We start from the raw sequence: 15,294 nt of genomic DNA on the forward strand, positions 1-15,294 counted from the left end.
AGTCGTCATACAGCCAGTAAGCTAAAATTGAAACTCAGTTCTGATGCTCAAACCACATTCTTTCCATTCCAGTACACTGGAGTTAGGAGGGACCTTCAAAATAAAGTATTCTGATTCCTTATTTTTCAGTTGCAGAACCCAAAGTTTCTGAAGAATTGACTTTTGTAATGTCACACCATTGCAGAATTCAGAGTAGAAAACGCAGTGGATTTTTGTGTCTTACACAAGGCCCTCTCTCCCCTTTTCCCCATTTCTACTGAGGTATGACTTTCCAATTCTAATTCCTTTGGTCCTATGTACTTTCTGTAGCTGTACTTGGAGAAAGACTTGGGCTGTGTCAAGAACTGGGGACACATGGAGGGAGGCCAAAACCAAACACTGTCTGTATATTTGGAAGGAAGGCTAAGCATTCTAAATCAGGCTGAGCAGGGAAGGAATTGGATAACCCGACAGGTGCTGCGGCGTGTCCAATGAATATGCCATCTCCTGTATCACACACTCTTTCCCAAAGGAGTTTGCATTCTTCTCTTGTACAGCTCAAGCTGGGGTTGGGCTTATTCTGAACAGGAGTGGAGGGTGAGGAGTCTGATTTAGGTCTGAGACCACTTAAAAGTTTTTATTGTCATGTTCCTCTTTAGCAGACTGGAGAACCTTCTCAGAATAATGTTTTTTAATTAATAAAATAAAATCCACAGGATTACAAAGGAAGCCAATATTAAAGGACACTCATTAAAATATCCCAGATTAAGAATCTGTGCTCTATTGCTTCATTGATCCTAGTGAGATGGGAATTGCAGCTTGCCCCAGAATGTCTTTAATATTGCACATGGTCCAAACAAAGAAGTCTAAAGGTTCATGGGAGCCCAAGGCTGCACACAGCTGTACCATGAATTAATTACACTCAGCTGAATGGATTTGAATAAATGAGCTCCTACAGATTGAAACTTAATGTAGCAGTTCAGGAGAAAGGGAGAGGGTAGATGAATGTTAGTGTGATTAAGGGAAAAGCAATTGGTGAGTTATTTAGGAAGCTTTCAGGAAAATATGTGGATACAGGGTAAATAAATCCAGCCCTAGCCTTTGGACTTAGGTTCTTTGATGGGCATCTGTGGCCATAACTCTGAGGAGTCCCTGCTTCAAATGGGGTTGAGGGAGAGACCAAACACAGTCCTCTCTTTAATTTTTAAAAAAATTTAATTTTTTCAATGAATGAAAATCTGTCTCTCCTTACCTTTCACCACCCCCAGTCAAAGAGAAATAAAAATGAAACTTTTGTAACATACAGAGTCATGCAAAACAAACTTCCACACTAGTCATGTCCAAAAAAATTATGTCTCAGTTTTCACCCTGAATCTGTCCTATCTCAGGAGGTGGGTAGCATGTTCCCTTTATGAGTCCTCTGTAATCATAGTTTGTCATTTGTGTTTTTCTAAGCATCAGAACAGAGGAATTCCAAAGGCCTATTAACCTATATACCCAGCTCTAGCAGTAACCCTGGAGCCTAAAACTGAACAGGGAAGAAGTTTTCATGTTTGGCCCTATTCAATGAAGCTCCACTCTATGGAGAGAAGGGGTGGTATCCTAGGGGTTCAGTAGCCATATTTACCATATCGAGTGTGATGCACAATCAGCTATTTTTTGTTTCTAATGATTGTTATGATCTGAAATAGACAAAACCAAATATACAAAATAATGAAAACATGTTACACATCAATCCAATGTACAGTTTTGTAAAGGAAAATACACAAACTAATAAAATAATAGCAATAAGTTCACATTTGCTTCCTCGTCTCATCTTTTTTTAAAAATATTTTTTACTGATGACTTTTACTCTCATACCCATAGGGGGCTACATGGGGGATTGGTTTTAGCAAGCTAGTGGCAGATGGAGGAGGCAAGAGAACTTCAGGCCTCCTGATTGATAGGAACAAGTCAAATTCCCAATCTAAAAAGGCTCACCCTCCTAACTCCTCTAGTGGATTAAGAATTCATAGCTGAACCCAGGAAGGTCAGTGTCTGCTATTCAGGAAAGTGTCTAGAAGAGAGCAACCTGCATCCTGGAAGGACTGAGATCATTTGGTAGGAATATCAGCTGAAAGAACTGGGAATGTTTAGATGGAGGAAAAAATGATTTAAAGGTATACTTAGAATATGATTTGATATATAGCTTTTTTGGAAAAACATCTGTTGCTTGGAATAAAATATGTTTGCACCCCACAAGTAAATTCTGTTCTGTCAGGCTAGGGCTTGGAAAGGATATATTTGAGGTTCTTCTGGTTAAGTCTCTTGGAAACAATCCTGGATGTGTTGTTTTTGCTTTTTCCATAGTGTCCTAAACAAACCTTTGCTCAAAACTCATTGGTTCAAGACAATAAGAGCTCCATTAAGAGAACTTCTAGTCACAAAGAAATTTTTGTTATGGTTTTTAATTCTATAAAATTGTTAGGCAAGGGGACCTTTCTCACAATTGTCTGCAGAATTTCCAAACCAGGATTATGCTCTACTATGGAGTGGTTCCTAGTGTGAGCATAAAGAGGAAAAGTATATCCAGGATTTAGTGATTGTGAATGACAGGGAAGGCTGGGTTTCCTGTGCTAACTGTGCATAATTTTTAAAATCTCTTCTATTTTAGCTTTGAATACATTTTATTTTACTTATATTAATACTGTGGCAATCTACAGTAGGCCATATCTTCATCTCACAGTTCACTTAGAGGTTTAGAGAAATTAAGATCCCAGAAATCATAGGATTTTAAGGGATCTTAGAGATCATTTAGTCTTCTCTAAAATTTTAAAGATGAAAACGTTTCTTTTGTGCTGTATCAGTTGTCAAAAAGCATTTAGCTTCCTTGAGAAAAGGATATTAACAGTGTATCTTCCATGCACATGCTGAAAGAATACAAGGTACCATGACAGATATTTCCCAAAGGAAAATGTTGAATTAGCATTATCAAAGGAGGTTTACATCAAGGTAGAGAGAGACTCATTAAACAGTGTCATCTGGAAGGTGTTCTGTGCAGAATTCAAATAGAAATCTTCCAGATGCTTGTTTGTATCTGTAGATGACATTATGCTGGATTCTTCCTTTGACGTCATCCATTGATGCCTCTCCGTGATCCTGGGTTCTTGAAAGACATACCAGCAAAGCATAAGTTCTAGCAAATCCCACAAAGCTGGAAAAACTTAATATGTGGGTCTAACCAAAGGCTATACATCAATTGTCTGGTGATGAACTTTGCTATGTTTGGAGAAGCTCACTGATGTTGGGACAATAAATTTTTAAGCCACAGCAAGTCTCAAAGACCATTTACTAAGTTACAAAGGAATTGTGATTTATAGTTTTGAAGGAAGTACCCAAAGCAATGAAATTACAGGTCCTTGAAATATTGTGTGGATGGCATTGAGCCCTGGAAAACACTTAAAGGGCTCAGTGAGATAGATGTGGTCACTCAAGAAATTGGCCTTGAAATCCACACTGAAAAAACAAAGGAGATGAAGCACATGTATTACCTGGATTTCAGAATGTGGGTTGGATAAGCTGTTCCATGGTTGAATTATCAGGACATGGGTTTTGGACAGGCACTGCAGATTGATGAGTTAGGTCCAGGGTTGAGGAAAAAAAGAGCAGGCTGTATCGTCTTAGACAAACTGTGCAGTTCTTTTTCTGATTCCAAGCTGCACTTTTTTGTTAAAACACCCTCCCCCCTCCCCTCCTGTCCTCCCTCCCCCCGCGCCTTTTAACTCCTATATTCTTTTGATACCATAGGTCAGAAATCTTAGTATGCTAACTCAGAAGAATTAGTGACCCTCAGTTTACCTGAAGGTTATGGAAAGATTCATAGTGTATGCATAAATTGGCTGCCTACACCTTATAGCCAATATAGACTCATGTTAAGAGTAGTGTAGTGGTATAAAAGATGTCAAGAGATTGTATGATTAGTGAATTGAATTATGTATTCTGGAGAAAAAATTGGAATGATGCTAGGAGGACTAAAATGCTCATTTGACTCTGACTGAAAGATCTCACTGCTCAGCATATATAACAAGATCATTAAAAGTAGAAGTAAAAGCATATAGACAATAAAATCTTTACAGCAGCATTTTTCTTTTGACAAAGAAGTAGAAACAAAGGAAATCCCATAATTGGGGAATAGTTAAACTGGCACATGAATATATTGTGTCATAATAAAGGATGAATATGAAAAATGTAGAAAAGAACAGAAGATTTATTTGAACTGCTACAAAATGAAGAAAGCAACAGCACAGGAAAACAATATGCTCAATATATATAGAAAGAATGACACTAAATCCCAAAAATGTATGCATATTCCTGGAGAAGAGAGATGATAATACTTTATTTGCAGATGGGGTATAACTATGGGTATGGAACCCATATGCTGTCAGATTTGGTTTACGTACTGGTTAATTTTGCAAAACTTTTTCTTTCCCTCTTTTTTTAACCTTTAGTTATAAGGCATGGTTCTGGGTAAGGAAGAAAAGAAGAGATACATTAGGAAATTAAGGGGATGTAAAAACAAAATTAAGAAATTCTAAAAAGAAACAAAAAATATGACCACAACATGAATCGGGGTCATTGAGTAGACACAGATAAAGGATAAAAGGTGCATGACTAAATTGCTGCCCTCATACCTATAAAGTAGTAAAAAAAAATGAACCAGAACATTTATGGAAAGGCAAGAATAAAGAAAGAATCTGTTCCAGGCATTGGAGAACTTTAAAACATAGCACTTGCTCTGAACTATTTATCACTAACTTATACACATTATCTACTGCCTTCTCTGGCTTTTTAAGTATGGACTAAAATCTCATCTTTTACAGGAAGCCTTTATCAACTTCTCTGCCTTTTAGTGTCTTTCCTGTTAATTATTTGTCTTATATTTATAGCAAGTTTGTACATTTTTTTTGCATCATAAATTATATCCTTAATAAAATTCTTATTGTCTGACTGATGATTATCACCCTGTCTTTCTTTCTAATTCGGCTATTTAAAGCCCTCCTGGACATGACCCATTTTTAGTTAGCAAATCTCAAGTTGTCCCTCTAATTCCATCACAGAAAGGTGCCCACAGTTTGTAAATGTCAACTTCTTTACATTTCAAAAACATAGGAATACCTAGTTAACTCTATTATCTATCCCTCTACTTTATGTAATTACAATTTTAGGATTGGGCAAATCTCTTCTTTATGAACTCAGTCTATTCTTCTGTAAAATGAGACCAAAATGAGAAAAGTACTTTGGAAAAATGGGACCTATATAATTAGCACTTGTGTTTTCTGTTTACAACCTTTGTTTTGGATAAAAAAGAGGACCTTACTTTTTCCTAAGAAAAGTGGGGTCTTTGAATAGTTTGGGGTAAGTCCAAGTGTACAGGATTACTGGAACAATTAGAAGGGGAGAGAATGGTAATGGCCTTTGATGAAGCTCAATCTTACTGAAAAGAGCCCTTAATTTAGAGTCAGGAAGCCTGGGTCCAAGGACATGGCCAATTTTTAGTTAGCAAAACTAGCAAATCAAATGAACAACAAAGGTCAAAACTACATTAAACATTTGGACAAAAATAGAGATGAAAAACACTTAAGAATCTTCTAATTTATACCCCTTATTTTATAAGTAAAATAAAGATACAAACATTTTACTTTCATAATAGGTACTTCCCCTGAAATAATCAGTGAGAGTTATTGTTTTTGCCTATTTGAAAAACTTTCAGAGAATAATAATTTACATATTCCAAACCAGTACTCTCAAAGGAAGATTGGACAGAAAACTGGTTGGAGAATGGGAATAACTCTCTGAAGTCCAAGTTTCAGAGATGCTAAAGTGAACAGAAAGCATCATGGTCCTGGTAAAGGGGTAGAGCAAACTGGGGGCATCTCAACATGAGATGACCTAGAGTAGAAAACTCATTTCTTTGAGCAATCCAGTTGTGTAAAGAATGGGCAAATAGGACTTGGATATTTAGAAAAAGATTTCAAAATTGGAAAGAACTGTGTTTTTGGAAGAATACAAAACACTGTTAGCTGAGGGGCCAAGAAATCCTTTCATGAGCCAATTGCTTTTGACCTGGTCTTCTGGAGAAGATCATGGAGATAAACAAATGCAGAAGAACAGTTTTGTGAGGGATCATTGAAGCAAAGCTGACTATTGCATTAAAAAAAAAAAAGACCAATGGCTGTAGAAACTATTGACTAAGGACGAGAAAGATAGGAATGCTATCTAAGGACATCTGATGGAATGGAGGAGAGCTTAATTTGAATTGTAGAGCCTTAATAAGGAGCTCTGTCTGGAGAACAGTTGTTCCCTATAGGGCTCATTGACTTGAAGTGAACCCAGAGTTTCCCTACTGAGGTTTCAACTAGGGAAATACCATAACTCTATAGGTCTCTGAATGTAGGGTATCTTATTGCAGGGAAGTGGGGAGCATCCAGATACTCTCCATAGGCTCCAGTGCAAGAACTCTGAGGGTCCTTTAATTTTTGAATAAAAACGTTCCACATCCTGAGCCTTGGTTAGCTTTAAAGTGACTAAAAAGAGAAACAGTATCTACCCTTGTGGGGATTACCAGCTATTCCCATAATCTCCTTGGGTGCAGGGTGCAAACGACAAGCCCGAAAATCAGGAAGTGCCAAAGTGTATCCAGCCCCTATGCCTCTGCCTGATAGAGGGCTTGTCCACAATGAGGAAACTGAAGTCCGGGAGAGGAAGTGCCTTGCCTGGGGTGGCACTGAGAGATAGTAGGCAGCTGAGCTGGACTTTGAAACCAATCCTCCACACTACACATCTCCTGCTCTATCCATCCATCACACCTGCTTTTCCCTGTACTTGCAACTTATTTCCTTTTAGGTAAATTCATTTGCCTTTTGGGCCTTAAGTGTCCTACAATTTTGCAAACTCGGATTTATCCTAAATTGTTCAAGGATCCCTCTTTTCTCAGGACAGGGTAAGATCCTCTTTTGGGCAGCTCAAGAGCCTAGGCTTGCGTCTGTTAGACCCGGGTGTGAATTTCAGGTCAGACACTTTGCTGCTATGAGCTCCTGCAGTTAAAATGAAGCTTTAGTTTCCTCCTCGTTAAAAGGAGGTACAATTACAGTACTTTCTTCACCGTGCGGTGGTGAGGCTCAAATGAGATTAATGAATGTAGGTATGTACGGAAAGGGCTTTGCAAGTCTTGGATATATGTCAGTTACTCTACTATTGCCTTGTGAGAATAAGACTGATTAATTACTCTAGGCCCGTAATATGCCGGAGCTGTACTAGATGACCTGCGCAGGCCTTTCCTGCTCTAAGCTCTCTAGAGATCCCGGTCTGGGGCCCCGGCTGCAGGAGCACCGGGTCAGGGGGAGCCCGCCCAGAACGGGGGAGGGAGGCTGCGGAGGCGCTTGCAGGCCGCCCCGAGGCGAAGAGAGGCTTCGTACGCATGCGCTGCTCCCTCCCGCCGCACTAGTCCTTCCCTCCCTCCTGTTGGGCTTCCAGTGTGACAGCGGCGGCTGAAGCACCCACAGCCCGAGCCCGCGGTGAGGAGAAGGGGGCGGCGGCTCCGCGGGGAGGAAGTCCAGCACTAGGAGGAAGCCGCGGCGGCTGACGGGCACGGGCTGACGGGCGCACGCTGCGTCCTCGAGGAGAGCGAAAGCGGCGGTCCGAGCGAGGCCCCGGCCCGCGTGCGAGGACGAGCCGCTGGCCGGCGCCTGGGCCCGTGCTGCGGGTGAGGAACCGCCCCCTGCGCGCCGGGAGGAGCGGCGTGTGAGCGCCTCGGCCTCGGCCCCGGCCCCGGCCCGCCCGAGCGTGCGGAGCCGCCGCCCCTGCGGCCCGGCCCCGACTCCGCTCTCGGCCGCGTGTGAGGGAGGCAGGCAGGCCAGCGGCCCCCACTCCCGCGCCCGCCATGAGCCACATCGAGATCCCGCCCGGGCTTACGGAGCTCCTGCAGGGCTACACAGTGGAGGTGCTGAGGAACCGCCCCGATGACCTGGTGGACTTTGCCGTGGACTATTTCAGCCGCCTCAAGAACAGCCGTAACCTCGGCATAGACGGCGGGAAGAGCGAGGAGAAAGACAACGAGGACGAGGAGGACGAAGATTTTGAACGTAAGCTCCGGGGCACTGACCTCCTCGGATCCCCCTGGGCCGCCGGCCCCTCCCCTTTGATCCCCTGGCAGGATTCGCGCTGGCAAACCTGCCCTCTCGGTGCCGGCTTCCTTCAGGTCTCGGGACTCCCACCCCTCCCTCCGCTGCCCTAGGCACTGCGGGGGTCGCTCTCCCCTCTTTCTCGGTCCCATTTAGCGTCCCCCTCCCCCAGGCGTTTCTGAGTTCCTCCTGGGAACAACGTTCTGGCAACGGCTTGTGCCCCCTCGGAGCCCGGAGAGCCGGGTGCCCCTTGGCACCCCTCAGGGCGGGGAAGCTTGCAGGCAGACCCCACGGTGACCTGGACGTGTCTGACAGCTGTGGCCTCCGTCCCTCACACACTGGAGGACCCGCTAGTTGGAGATGAATGTGCCTTGTGTGGTGATTAAAATGGGGAACTCCAAAAAAGCAGACCGCCTTATTAGAATATGTCCCCTTTTGTCCTCCGAGGCGTGGGGGCTGCAGGGCTGGGGTTTTGTCTTCTGAGCAAATGGTAATAGGTAGCTAGAGGGCTGGATTAATGCCCACCTTCTTAAACCAGGCCTTCACTTGGCATACGGCGAAAGAGAAAGCATATGTAATCACTAGCAAAAAAAAAATTTGCTGTCAAAAGGACCATTTTAAAGACCTGATGGAACGTCTGGCAGTGTGGGTCTTGGCAGCTCACCATTTTGAAATTAATATCATTAATATTTAGTAACCCTATTGTAATATTTAAGCACAACTTAAAATTGTCCTTAGTTACAAATCTTAGTTGCAGTTTAATTTTTTAAAAAAATTATAATTTTGCTTAGCATATTTATTTGATTGTTTTAAGAAAGCCTTTAGAAGAGTTGGGGAATTAGTCACTTGATTTTTGCATGTATTCAGCTTCGGTATTAATGAAACTGCAAGAAATTATGATTTGAACAGTCTTTCAAAGCCACACATTGATGTAATAAATATAGAGAGCTAGGTATTAAACATACTTGACTTTAAAAACCCAAAAGATTTATTTTCTTCCTCTCCAGGGCCTTACATCTTGTCGCTCCCCCCTGCCCCCAACTAAAAAAGCCAATTAGGAACCAAAACATTGTCTAAATACGTGAATTAAAATTCTAAAATTTCAGTCTCTTCTTCGGTTTTATTTTGAGATAATTAGGCACCGAAACAGGAAATGCTTGTGCATTCTTTTGTTTACATTTCTATCCCAGAATTGACTTAATTTGTTGCAGTTTGAAAAATCTGGTTACTGTGATCAGTTTTTTCTTTTTTTCATTAATAACTACACATGAATATATATGTAGAAATTTCTTTTAGTAAAATTTGGTTAATATTTAACAAACTTGTTTAGTGTCTATGGTTGAAGAAAGGAGAAAAGCAACATTGTCATTTAAGATGCATCCTATGAAAAATTGTCCAAAAGACATTAAGTTTCCCAGATTGCTTCAGAATATTTTATGGAGAAGGTAGTATGGCTTACCCTGACAACAACTTTCAGGAAAACATATGTTTTCAAGGATACAATTATCAATCACAGTGGAATTAATATTTTTAGGCATTTCTATTGTAGTGGAAAGAGCACTATATTTGGAATTAGGGAACTTGGGACTACTTAAAAGTTATTGGTCAAGTTACTTCTCTCCTGGACTGTTTTTCATGTGTAAAATGAGAACATTAGTCCAGATATTTCTGTCTAAGGTCCTATATTCTAAATCCTATGAAACTATAAATTGTTAAATTATTAAGAAAAATGTCTATGGAGATGCTGTGCTCATGGGCTGCAGTTGCCAACTAGGTACTTGTTAATGATAACTGGTAGAGAGTCAGACAAAAGTTTACAAAAAGTATGTTTTAGAAGAACTTTAACTTAAAACAGTTTTTTACAAGATATTTTTCAGAAAAATTCACTGGAATCAGGAATTGGTTTGTTTCAATTCTGGCTGTGCTTTACTTGGTTTGTGTACTTGGACAAGTTGTCAAACCTGTTCTTATTTCAAGTTCCCTTATATGTAAAATGGGAAAGCTCTTTTTGAGCCTTAAAGCAGTGCTTTACTTGAGGATTGTAAAAACTTTTGTTGCTATCATTTTAAGTGTTTTATTGGTAGCTCTTGTATTTATATATAAGTTGTTTCCACATAATCTCCTCTCCTCCCACCAAATAAGCCTTTTCTTGTAAAAACAAAACAAAACAAAATAAACAGAATTCCCCAAACTCTGTTAAGCAAACTCAGTCAAACAGTGATCTAATCTGAATGGCATATGTAATATTTCACACTTTTTGTTCCCTACCTCTCTACTGAAAGGAAGAGGGGTACTTCATCTCTTCTCAGGGTCCTCTATTAGTCATGGAATTGTTTTGGTGTTATTTTGCTTTACATTATTGTGGTCATATTTTTCTCCTGGTTCTGCTTGAAAGAAAATGAAGATTTGGTAGTTTAGAGGAAGGCTAAATTCCTCATATTTAAGTAGAGTAATATTCTATTACATTCATAAAATACAACTTATTCAATTTTCTGTTTGGTAGGTACACATTTATTATTATTTTTCTTTTTTAAATTTAAAAAAAGTTCTCATGTTATTTTGAACTTTACAAACACAAACATGAATGTTTTCATATATAAAGAACAGAAAGAGATTTGCAAATGAAATAAATCTCTACTATGTACAGCTTTTTCCCTTTTGAAGTATATGATAAATTTAATGTTAAATTTCAGAGCATTCCTGCTTGTCTGTGACTCTGAATACTGTAACTTTTTAAAAATCCTAATACAGATCCCAACAACTTGATTTTCCCAGAGTTTATCTTAATAAAAAAAACCAAAACTAAGTTTCCTAATTATAAAACCACTGAGCATTGTTCTTTAATTTATTTAAAATGTTTTATTTAGGAAAAGCTCAATGAGGTTTACTGTCAACTTCAGAATGAGGCTGTATTACTTAGTACCAGAAATATTAATGCTTTATATAGCAAGGTTTTGCATGAAGTAGTATATTGTTGAGCAATTGGCAAATCTATTAATGAAATAGGAAAATATAAGTAATAAAGAAAAATTTTACAACTTTACTAATTGACTTTTTTAGTTGGTTTTTTAGACTAGTGATTTTAGTGTCCTAAACATTGGAATTAGGAATTCTGTGTGACTTAACAAGTTACTTAACTTTTCTCTTTCAATGTGCTCATCTGTATAATGGAGATAATAATGACACCTACCTCATTGTATTATCCTGAGGATCAAATGAGATAACATTGGCAAACCCAATATCTAGTAGCTTTTTAAACAAATCATTTTATTTTATTTTATCTTTTGCTGAACAAAATTTTTCCAATTACATGTAAAGATAGTTTTTCAACATTCATTTTGATTTTCCAAATTTTTTTCCCTCTCTCTTTCCTCCCCTCCTCCCCAAGACAGCAAGCAATTTGATGTAGTTTATACATGTGCAGTCATTTAAAACATATTTTCATGTTAGTCAAAACAAATCACTTTAAAGGCATCTTCTTAAGACTTGTAAAATGGTGTGCTAACTTTTGTATCCTTGTAGTTAACTTCTTTGATCAGCTTTAAAGTCTTTTTTTAAATCCCATTCATGTAGGATATTGTCATAGGGACATGAGAGTTAGCACAGAATGAATTCTGTCTTTTGGGAGTTGGAAGAGATTGTTATTTTAAAGATTATCTTTTGATAATTTAATACATCTGGCATGATTATCTAATTTCTTTATTAACTATATGAAAAATATAGACAGGTGACAAGTTGATTTAGGAATCATGCTTTGAATACAAAATATCTTCACTTCAGAAAATTTCTGTTTTTTGCCTTTGTTTAAGCTTATTTATATGCTTTGAAAATAAGTGAAAAAGAATTTAACTTAAATATCCTTACTGCTTGATAGTGCATGATAAACTGATTACATATTTTACTTTTTTTTTAAGGTTGAAAAACAGTTTGTTAACTCCTAGAAGATGATAATGAAATTTGTTAGATCCATAGGTCTAGAACAAAAAAGTAAAAATTGAAATGTAAAACTCTTAGATTAGAGGGCAGAAAGTATTTATTTGTGAAATATGTTCATTTATTGTTATTTGGAAACAAATATATGTATATGACACATACTCTTTGGGCAGGAATTTTGTGCTTCTAATTGAATAAATATATGAATATATAAAAGAAAACATTCACTATAATAAATCAATTTTAGCATTATCCTTAGTGCCACAAAAGTTGCTAATTTTCTTTCTGGAGATTAATTATAGAGAGATTAACAAATAGTTGGATGTTATTAGCATTCAGGATAAAATTTGTTATTTTATAACATCATATATATATGCGGTGGTATATAGTACAAAGAGAACCAGAGTTGGAGATATGGCCCATGTCTGCCACCTACTATCTGTTTATTCTTGAACAAGTTTCTTTATACATCTATAACATGAGGATGTTGAACTATATTATCTCTAAGTTTCCTTTTAGCTCTAACTTGTATGAAACCTCTTGTATAGGTCATGCTCACTGCAATGTAATCACAGTCACTCTGTGAATTAGATGCTATTGTTCTCATTTTGCAGATCAAGAAACTGAGGTTGAGAGATGGTAAGTGATTGCCTTAGTGTGAAACAACTAAAGTTTGAGACATGATTTGAACTTGCATCCTCTTGACTCCAGGTTCAGATTTTTCCCTTCTCCTATCTAGCTAGTTACTTTTTAATCTGGACCTGTGATTTGACTGGTTTATAGAATTTCCAGTAAGGAAACTTCCTCTGCTATTAATGATGAGCAACTAGTCTATAATTTAATATCTTAATTTCCTGATACTGGGAGAGATTAATTGCTTGCCTAGGGGTCACATGGCCACTTTTTGTAAGAGGTGGAATGTGAACCAGATATTCCTGATTCCAAGGTCAACTCTTTATTCACTAGGCCAGGGGTTGGCACACTAAAGCCCAATGGCCAAATATGGCCAGCTGTCTATTTTTGTATGTAAAAAACATTCTTTCTTTGTGGGCTACACAAAAACAAGCTAGATTTGACTCACCAGCTATAGTCTTTTGATCCCTATACTAGACTATGCTATTTTTTAAAACTTCCTTTTCATGGGATAGATGTGTTCCTGAGAGCTTTTATCAGTGGAGTGTAACTCCTTTCAAATCTTGGCAAAATGGAAAAACTTTGACTATGTTGAACTTTGTGTTTGCAACTAGGATACGGATCTAGCCAAATTTGGAAAGAAATGTATAGAAGTTATCTGCACTGGAAGTATTCATACCGGTAAAATTGCAGATTTTTGAAAGTATCAAAATACTATTATTAGTCTGTGCAACCTTGAATTAAAGTGCTTTTTTTTTTTTTTTTTTAAGGCAATGATTAAGATGCTAATTGATTTAATGGTAGAATTTTCTTACCCTTGCTGGCATTCTTAATGGCAAACAAAGTTATTATGGTTTTAAGATAAACCTAATAACTACAAGTCATTATTGTTATTATTGTCTCATGCATTCTCTTTTAAAATTAATTTTCTATTCATCTTGTGAATTTGTCCTGTCCTTCATAGATGCTTATGAAATTTATGTTTTAACAAAGAATAAAAAGAATAAAAAAGGGGGGAAAAGAGGAAGGAGAAACACTCCAGAAAAATTAACCAGCATTATCATTGAAGTCCCACAATATATTGTCATATAATATGTAGTCCCCCATCTCTGCAAAGAAGATTGTTAATGTGCAATCTGTCCAAATTTTGGAACCTGTGTGGGGTTTTCTTGGCAAAGATATTGGCGTGGTTTGTCATTGTATTCTGTAGTGGATTAAAGCAAACAGATTAAGTGACCTTGTCCAAGGTCACACAGCTAGTAAGTATCTGAGGATGAATTTGAACTCCAGCCTTTCTAACTTCAGATCTAACCCTTTATCCACAGAACCATTCAGCTTCTACTGCAAAGTAGACAGAATAGTAAATTTCATTTTATTTTCTCTTCACTAAGGCTAAACTTGGTCATCATAAACACACTGTATTCCAATGATGACTTAATTTTTTTCCCTATTATTTTTGTTTTTTTTTTCTGAATCTGTTTACTTTTTAGCAGTTTATCTTGTTATGCTTCTTAATTTTTCATATTCAACATTTCTTCTTATATATTGCATTCATGTGCTACCGTTTGTTTAACTATTCTCCAGTTGATGGGAATCAATTTTATTTCTAGTTTTTCACTTTCAGAAAAAGTGATTCATAACCTTTGTCCCTTATTCAATGGATAAGTCTTGGTCTTGAATAATGGAGGATAATGGAGGTCTCTGTGTATTTGTGTTCCATCTATATCTTCAATATTAGACTCCTAAAAGGGATATTTTCCCAATTGACAGCTTCCTTTCTTATCCTAGTTATAGTAATTTTATATAAAACATTGCACTATACCTAATGTGGAAAAATATTTTACATGACTTCACATGTATAATTATATTGCTTTCCTTTTGAATGGATGAGGGAGGTACTGGAGGGAGTGAGAGAATTTAGAATTCAGAATTTTAAAATGAATGTTTTAAAAAGACAATTTGTGCTAAGCACTGAGTTTGATAGCATCCCATTAACCTCATAGAGCTTAATCTGGTAAGGACTGAGATATATGCAAAGTCTCCCATTAGAAGGTTGTTCCCTAGAATGTTTCACAAAATTTGAAGGAAGGTCAATGATACATATCATTTGTCAGCACCCACTACTCTCCTATTCATCTATTGAGAAGGCTGGGAGTTTTTTCAAACTCATTTTCAGCTTTACCAAATTCATTTGGTTTTTCTTTTTGAATGATTTGAATGATTCATCCATTCACCATTTTAGTAAAAATCTTTGTACAAGAGAGGAACAGTTTTTGCTTTCAAGTAGCTTACATTAGACTAGCAGATACAAACAATATACAGTGATTTGTAGGAAAAGACACTAACTACAGGAAGAGTAAGAAAAGGGCCCATGGAAGTGGCATTTGAATGGGAAGTAGGATTTTGAAGGGATTTGTAATAAGGCACAGAGGTGAGATATATAATGCCAAGTATGAGAAACAAGTATGTCAATTTGGAGAATAGAGTGCATAGTAATATGTAACGAATCTGGAAAGATTTGGCACAAGCAAAATGTAGTCAGTCAGAAAGTACATTATTAATACCTACTATGTTCTAGTATTACAAAGAA

At 37.8% G+C, this 15,294-nt stretch overlaps 1 protein-coding gene across 1 annotated transcript in view; it reads left to right on the forward strand.

Annotated features, from left to right (window-relative positions):
* The first annotated feature begins 7,472 nt into the window (after nt 1–7,472).
* The window catches only part of PRKAR2A (protein kinase cAMP-dependent type II regulatory subunit alpha), a 118,166-nt gene continuing 110,344 nt past the window's right edge, over nt 7,473–15,294 (forward strand). The window contains exon 1 of the mRNA XM_003762239.4: nt 7,473–8,099. Coding sequence (XP_003762287.1) covers nt 7,898–8,099 — 202 coding nt within the window. The 5' untranslated portion in view covers nt 7,473–7,897. The remainder of the gene's footprint in view (nt 8,100–15,294) is intronic.

The sequence above is a fragment of the Sarcophilus harrisii genome, chromosome 1 (assembly GCF_902635505.1).
Source record: "Sarcophilus harrisii chromosome 1, mSarHar1.11, whole genome shotgun sequence".
Classification (NCBI taxonomy): domain Eukaryota; kingdom Metazoa; phylum Chordata; class Mammalia; order Dasyuromorphia; family Dasyuridae; genus Sarcophilus; species Sarcophilus harrisii.